The sequence below is a fragment of the Pecten maximus genome, chromosome 4, assembly GCF_902652985.1.
Source record: "Pecten maximus chromosome 4, xPecMax1.1, whole genome shotgun sequence".
Lineage (NCBI taxonomy): Eukaryota > Metazoa > Mollusca > Bivalvia > Pectinida > Pectinidae > Pecten > Pecten maximus.
Window position 1 is genome coordinate 20,969,288 of NC_047018.1, and position 7,996 is coordinate 20,977,283.

The 7,996-nt window shown below is 33.6% G+C and overlaps 1 protein-coding gene across 2 annotated transcripts; it reads left to right on the forward strand.

The window, feature by feature from the left end:
• LOC117325475 (12 kDa FK506-binding protein-like) lies at positions 1-7,056 on the forward strand. Of its 2 annotated transcripts, XM_033881695.1 has the most exons (6): positions 1-114; positions 2,967-3,026; positions 3,589-3,678; positions 4,288-4,310; positions 5,279-5,352; positions 5,797-7,056. In XM_033881695.1, the coding sequence occupies exons 1-6, from the start codon at positions 75-77 to the stop codon at positions 5,858-5,860; spliced, it is 351 nt and encodes a 116-aa protein (XP_033737586.1). In that variant the 5' UTR covers positions 1-74; the 3' UTR covers positions 5,861-7,056. The 2 variants fall into 2 exon arrangements, with proteins under 2 accessions (XP_033737586.1, XP_033737587.1); XM_033881696.1 differs by lacking the exon at positions 2,967-3,026 and having other exon boundaries at positions 23-114.
• The last annotated feature ends 940 nt before the right edge of the window (positions 7,057-7,996 follow it).

A 7,996-nucleotide genomic window follows, 5' to 3' on the forward strand; every position in this document is an offset into this window, starting at 1 on the left:
CTAAAAAGGAAATGACGTCACGATTTCCTAAGGGGAAGGGTTATACGTAATTTCACAAGGATAAACTAGCGACAATGAGTGGGCAATTGCAGATTCGTAAAATATCTGGACCAGGTACGTTTGTGTATGTCAGTGAAGCTATATTAATTGATATATTATTGGCAAACTAAAGATTCGTGTGTATCTTTAGACAAAATATACTCGTGGATTTCAGCTTACCGCCAAACCCGGCTGCGTGAACACGGGCACCTGTCATCCGGTTCGTATTCGCGAAAGGGTTCTGATTAATATTCATCTTTATAGTTTGAAGCAGATTTATTTAATTCATTTATTGCCATAAAAGTACTGTTGTTTGGGTTTCCATAGAAAGACCAATAATAATTTGTTTGCTTTCCAAAACACCATAATGTCGACAATCCGTTATTCAACAATTCTTTCACGGTTTCTTCACAAGTGCATGAAGACAGTCAAGTTAATATAGGCAGCAGGATCTTTCTCCAATATTAGCATGGGTGTGGGTTACAACAAAATAATGCTAAAATTTAATACTTGCCCAGTTCGAGTACCGCCGTGTGCTAATCAGGTAGGGAACTCCCTCGGAAAGTTTACTCTAGACAGTCTCTATTTTCCGAGACATCTTTGTATTATACGATTGATAACATGTATGTATCTATGATACAACATCTGCAAATCAACCTAAACTAATTACTGGACATAATATGACAATATAATAAGTATTTGTATAATTTCAATTAAGATATCAATTTAACAGTCACTAGTCTTCTGAAAAACAGTTTTCACTATGAACACTATAAGTTGAGCACACTATATGTCTCTCCAAATTACATGGACACTCTCCTGTTGCACAGGTAGCTATATATAGCAGACTACAGAAAGATTGCCTGGCCATGGGGGATTTTTGTGTTAAGCAAATAACTCCTTAAATTGTAACCATGATATTCACAGGTCTGAAAAAAAGTTTAATTATCCTTCAGAGCTGTATTAAAATTGCAAATGTTGTATAGATTACAAATGTATACAAATGTATACTTTATTATAGGTAATGTGTAGGGCTAACTGGCAATGTTTACATATAAAACATGTGCCATATTTTTCAGAATTGGGCATTTTTACTGTACACTGCTACCACAGTCCCTTCCACAGAGGTCAGAGAAGCAGCATTCTTGTAGAACTCTTTATAGCTAGCTAGTATATATAGGTGGTCCCTGTCATGTGTAGACACCATCATCAGAGAATGTTTTGAAGGGCCTGTTCCTGCTGGTGGTCTTAAAATGAATTACTGTAAATATAAACATTTTTGAAAAGTTTTGATAAATCTTATTGTGATCATTACCATATCATAATTGTCAATTTCTTAATCCTACAAACAAAATTTTAATCAGCAAAATAATTAAACTACCAAATGTATGTAAAAAAACAAACAAACAATAAACTTAGCTATAATTTAAAAGAATTAGAGATCAAATTTATTAGATAATTAAATACACAGATTTGGGTGAGATTCAGAGATTATTTATATCATTGGATGTTATGGGAAGGGAGATCACTCTAATGGTACATTTAAAAAATAGCACATGACATGAAAACCAATGCACATAATACATGAAATATTTGTCAATCAATCAAATAAAATATTGGTTAATTTTAAGCACCTTTGTCATCTTCATACACAATCCATGTGTATTTCTGTAACCATGGATTGTAATATGTATTGTGATGTTATAAGATTTCGGATTGTTAGCTGCATGTTTTCCATCAGGTGTCTCGACCGCTTGTCCTTTGGGTGGTGTTCCAAAAAGGATCTGATGGACGTCTTGTTCCTCTCTTCATGGTGACAATGTCATAAAATTTTAAAAAATATATCCATGCTTTTCAAATATAAGCTTATGTTTTGATACTATCCCAGCTGAATATTAATTCTTGTGAAAAAAAAATTTTGTTGGACCGTCGGTTTTTCTGATGTCGATGGTACATTTTCGATGTCCCACCTGAATCCATACAAGGAAGATTATTTATGGCATGACAGGCATGAGAAATCAAATATATTCTTGTGCCTTGGTGTTTGGACAGACATAATGGGGCGAAAATGAAACAAAATATCTTTTATTTAAAAGAATATGCAAAGATATGCAAGATTCACAGAGTAAACTTTCAATATCATGAAATTTACATACAACTTGTAAAAGCATAAGTTTGATTTGTAAGGAAACGATAGGGCAGATATATGTATATCACAGCTCTATGATATATACGTCTCTGATACTTTTCAACTCACAAGCAATTATCGGCGCATGCAGATATGATACTTTGACAGGTATCACACCTGGTAATTGTTAGTAGTATACTTACCAATTTGTAGTCGAATACATGAATACGTGTAATTGTCCGAACAGGGTTTTATAAATATTTTCAAGTCCTGTTAGAAGAGAAGACACGACTTGAGATATACGACTGGAAAGTAAAATCACAAAAATCTCAATCACTTCACAATAATTTATTAAACACATAGGTACCTATTAATCATTGTGAGAGGTTTACATAACAGTCTAACAAGTTTAATTAATGATGGACTAATTATATAAACTCTCTTTTTCGTGTTACACTATCAAAAACAGAGCTGAAATTATGGTTTTAAATACCTATGATATATTCATTAGTTAATTGTTTAAAATATAAATTGACATTGATGAGTGGCATTGGCTATGACTACAATATATTCATTTAATATGAGGAGAGGAATTATAAGCTGCGACATTAAAACTTGTGGTGAGGAAGTGTATGTCACTGATGATTTTATTAGTAACTTATACATGTACATTTAATGTATATATATTACTTGCAGGAATTATGGGGTATGAATACTGGTATACTTTTTAATTTGAGGCATTGCAGGAACTAGAATATCTTTGGAACATATATCTATTTTTATTTTACTTTTGTTGCAGATGACATTGGTACTACACCAATGCCAAAAGTTGGACAAACACTTAGAGTTCATTACACAGGTAACATGATATGGTTCCCACAGATATGAAGAATCCTCGAGTTTCAGCATTTGTCTGAAAAAGTGTAGTGGTAATATTGATGATCAAATAGTATATACATATGAAACAAAAGCTGCAACCTGAATATCAAAACATTGATGCTGATAATATGTGATATAATGTCCTATTATAAGGTTATAATCTAACCTGAAGTTAAGGGTCCAAAATCAAAGATGGCAGCCAAAGTCACCATCTTTAAACTTCTAACTTTCCTTTGATAATCCTGAGATTGTCTTGGCTAATTGTTGTTATTTTAAGCTTTGTTGAGTAATCCTGGATAGCCGCATATGATATATAAATCATTCAGATACTTTTGTCCGATGTCTGTATATCAGAACCCGGATGATTTAAAACTCATTGGCCTTTTTTTAACGCTTTGAATAATTTTGTTGGTCATATTTCAAAAGAAGAAACATTATGTAACTACATACATATCAAAACTCCTGATCAGGTAACCATTAAATCCATGGGCCTCTTGATTCTTAAAAGGTTTTTGATTTCTTATAAATTTGTTATTTTTAAGGATATCTTGAAAATGGACAAAAATTTGACAGTTCAAGAGATCGTAATAAAGAATTCAAGTTCCAAGTTGGAGTTGGTCAGGTGATAGCAGGTAGGTCTTTTTGTCTTTTTCCTTTAATCACTCTTTCATTTATTAGGTAAAAACACATTTTTAACAGAAAACTTTTCGCCAGTTCCAGTGGTACTATTGAGCTGAAAATTGGTAGAGATAATAAGGAATGGGAACCATCAAATTGTTGTTAATTTTCGGCCTCATAAAAACTTTGACATGGTGGTAATTTTGTAACATGATTGTGCAATCATGGTTTTCCTAAACAACACCTATTTCAAATTTCTCAAGTTCCACCAGTGGAATTTAGCTCTAAGTTACCTTAGATAGTCCTGACCATGTTTTGCTATTTTTCTGAGGCTATCTGAAGTCCAAGATGGCTGCCAGGGCCAACAGTACCACTTTACCTGCTATTGAATATTATACAACAATAATACAAGGAACTTAAGAGTCGGATGACCATTAAGGCCCTTAAGCCTCTTGTTCAAAAGAATGACCTTGACTTACTTTCAAGGTCACAGGGGTCAAATGTGTAAAAATCTTAATACCATTTTACAAGACAAATATCAGTATGTTTTCATAACTTGGGAGACTGTTTAAGCTCATTGGCCTCATGTATATTATGTGACTATTCTCTGTCTTATGTTTCAGGTTGGGATGAAGCATTACTAAAGGTAAGTAAATGGGTATTCCAAAAGTAATGACAACAGCTACGTAACTAGATATCTTGATAGTAGAATTATACTATGGTAAACAGTGAACCTGTTGAATGTTGAAATATGAAAATATTTACAAAGATCCTCAAGAACTACAGGAAGTATGATTTAATGCAAAATTTTGACAGGGGTATTATAATTTGCTCACCTAGTACTTAACGGCCAAGTGATTTTGTGAGTTTATGCTTTGGTGTGGTTTGTAGTGTCTATCCATCATCTTTGTCCAGCCACTGTCTCATCCATCCAGTGTCAACTTTCTCCTTCAAACAGCTTCATCTCAAAAACCAGAAATCAAATCCTGGAATGTAGACAATGCAAAATGAAACTGACTCATCTTGATCTTGATCAGATGAATGGTATTGGCTGGGCTTAGAATCATGATATTGCCCTTTGGCATGCTATAAAATTTGTTTAAATGAATTTGATTAAACTTTTATTGTTCCTGCTAACAAGATGGTGCAGCTTGAATTGGCTGTCTGTCCAGATTGTCAACATTTCAATTTAACTAACTTCTTCTCAATAAACAAGAGGGCCTTGATCATCTTAGTGCCTATAGCAGGCTGGGATGAAGAGCTATCAAGTGTGTTCAAATGAACACTAGTACTCTTTACTGCCTTTCAAGGTCACAGGGTCAAATGGGTTAAGTCTTAAAACTTACAAAGAGGCCCAAGGTCATGGTCTTGAGCATGCTGGGGTGAATAGCACAGGACCAAGTGACCTTGACACACTTTCAAAGTCACAGAGATCAAATGTGTTTAATAATTTTTGATCTGTTTGAATATTTGGCAATGTGTATACTTGGGGGGATGGCTACACCATTTGTTTCAATAGTTGAACAAAAAGATAATAGCTTAGGAAATTAGCATCTATATAAATGACCTAGTTCAACTTGAAAACTACCTTAAATGCCTCTTGTTTTGTTTCAGATGCACGTTGGTGAAAGGTGTGAACTGATATGCAGCCCTGAAAAAGCCTATGGACCCAAGGGCTATCCAGGAACATATCCTTGATACTGAACAAAAAATGTTAATATGCAGTCATTTGGAAATAGAAATTCATTTTCCAGAAATTTGTAAGGTCAAAAGATGTGCCAAATAGACATACATGCATCCATTCCAAAGAATAAGATTTACTTAGAAAGTCAAAAACAAACTCACAAGGGTTTACTAAAACCCCTGGGGAGAAGTCAAAAACAAACTCTCAAGGGTTTACTAAAACCCCTGGGGAGAAATTGATGGGTAGGTTTTGTTGTCCGTCAGATGTAAGACATGCTGGGATGTAATCTATTAACTAATAAAGCAAAATTTCATAGCCTACATGAAATACATAATCAAGTTATCACTTCTTAAAACATATTTCACTCATGCCCTGGATGTTTTTCTGATTACACTGTTTTATGTATATTTACAAATATTCCAGTATTTACTCCTTAACTACAGATCACTATCCCGCCCAATGCCACTCTGAGATTTGATGTAGAACTCCTTGGGATCGGCGACGAAAAATAATCTTTTTAGTTAGCTATATTTAGTCTGCAGGTTGTACTTTATTTACACAGTCAAAATGAATTTTGTGTTCATTATCATTAATTTTTATCATCATGTATACATTATTGGGCTTTTGTACACTACATGCATTTTTGTAAGACAGCTTTTTATCAGGTTTTTGTTTTCTCTTTTAAAATTTCTTTTGAGACAGTAATTTAATTTTTTGAATGGATCTAGTAACATGTTATACAGTTCTAACAAGGTATAGTCTACCAAGATATATAGGAGATTGTAAAATGATTATATCATGTGATAAAGTCATAAACTGATTATATTAGCAATATGATTTTGATTGTTTCCATCAAAGCACAAATAATATGTTACTGGACATATAGAACAACCATTAGTATGGATAGAACAAGTCGTATGTGTGATACTTGTCAGATGAAACAATGTGTATACAGGGTAAATTGTTATTTACCCGGTAAAGGATACGATTACCATCATTTATTTGGCTTCTCAACAGGAAAAAATAAATCTACATGAAATTCATGTACATAAACTGATCTTTGATATCGTTTTATTCATTGCAAGTAAATTTCTGTGGCAAGATTATTTTTCACTGTGCCACTGGACCATATTTAGTGGGATTGTTTAACATTGTCAAGGTAGACTTGGTATTTTTTTTTCTTTAGAAGATTATATTTATGTGAAAATGCTTTTAGATAAATACCATGTAGTTAGCAAGCCAACTTTATATTACATTGAAATTATATGAAATGTTAATTTTGAAATACAAATGAATTTCACACTCATAATCATTTGGAACTGGTAATGTATGTGTTTCAAATTTAGAAGCAAGACTTTGAACTCAGTATATTCATGCATAATATAAATTTCAAAATACTATGTATATGAGCAAGCCCTGTTCTAGAATCACAGAAAATTGCAAGAATTGGCAAATCTACAAAATTGTTTAAAACTTGGGTTTGGGAAGCTCTAGGAAAACCAAGTGGAATTTAGATACAAGTACAATAGGTTTGGAAAGCTCTAGGAAAACCATTTCTCAAGTTATACAAGTGGAATTTAGATACAAGTACAATATTTGTGATCAACATTGTATAGTAGTAGGTGTTTACATATTTCAGCATCTGCCTTATTGATTCAAGTCTACATACTAAATTTGAATTTGATATTAAATTGAGAACTGAAAGCAATTTATTTTTCTGTTATTAGTCCCCTCCGTTCTGCACTTTATGTTGTCCAGACAGCATCTCGTACACTATTTGCCACTTGGAACATCATGCTTGGGTCATGGGTTGACCCGTTCACCTAGGTGGGATAGTGTGTCGTGAACCAAAACCAGGTCACTCATCTGAGAAAAAGTTGCCATCTTCACTATTTGTCACAGGAGTATCTTACTGTTTAACAGGAAACATTCGTTTTGTAAAAACGTTCATTTTCGTGGTTTCTATGGAACCCTAAATGTGATTCATGGGCTAACCACGAAAGTTTGTACCAAGAAACAATTTGAAAGCACTCGCACTACCCACAAACATTTTGTGTAATACAGAACTTTGGTCATGGTTTGGGTTTACCTAGGTGGAGCGATGTGGCATGTACTAAAAGTAGGTCAATCCTGCCTACATTTGACCTTTCACCTAAATTGGTGTAAAGCTGCTTTAGAGCTTTTTAGGTCACCTGATCATAAGGTCATGGTGACCTATTGTGATAGCCCTTTGCAATAATATTATCATGTAACATGTATATTGTGAAAAGGTTATCTTGAGTAAATATCAACCAAGTTTAATGAAACTTTGTATGTAGCCAAATATTGTCAAGATCTCGGATAAGAAAAGTGGAAATTATTGCCCTTTGTATAATATTATTATTGGACATTCTGAAGATGGCTGCTATGGCCAACAGTACAAACAAACTTGCTAATGAGTATGTTTATTGCAATAGTACAAAGATAGAGTCAGATTATTGTTTTGGCCTTTGGTCCTCTTGTTTAAGATGGCAGCCATCTTGGATTTTGGACTTTAAGAAGTTTGAAATAGGTGTTGTTCAGGAAATCTTATGATTGCACAATCATGTTACAAAATGGCCACCATGGCTGTCATGTAAAATGTTAAACGAGATCACAGAGGGATCTTG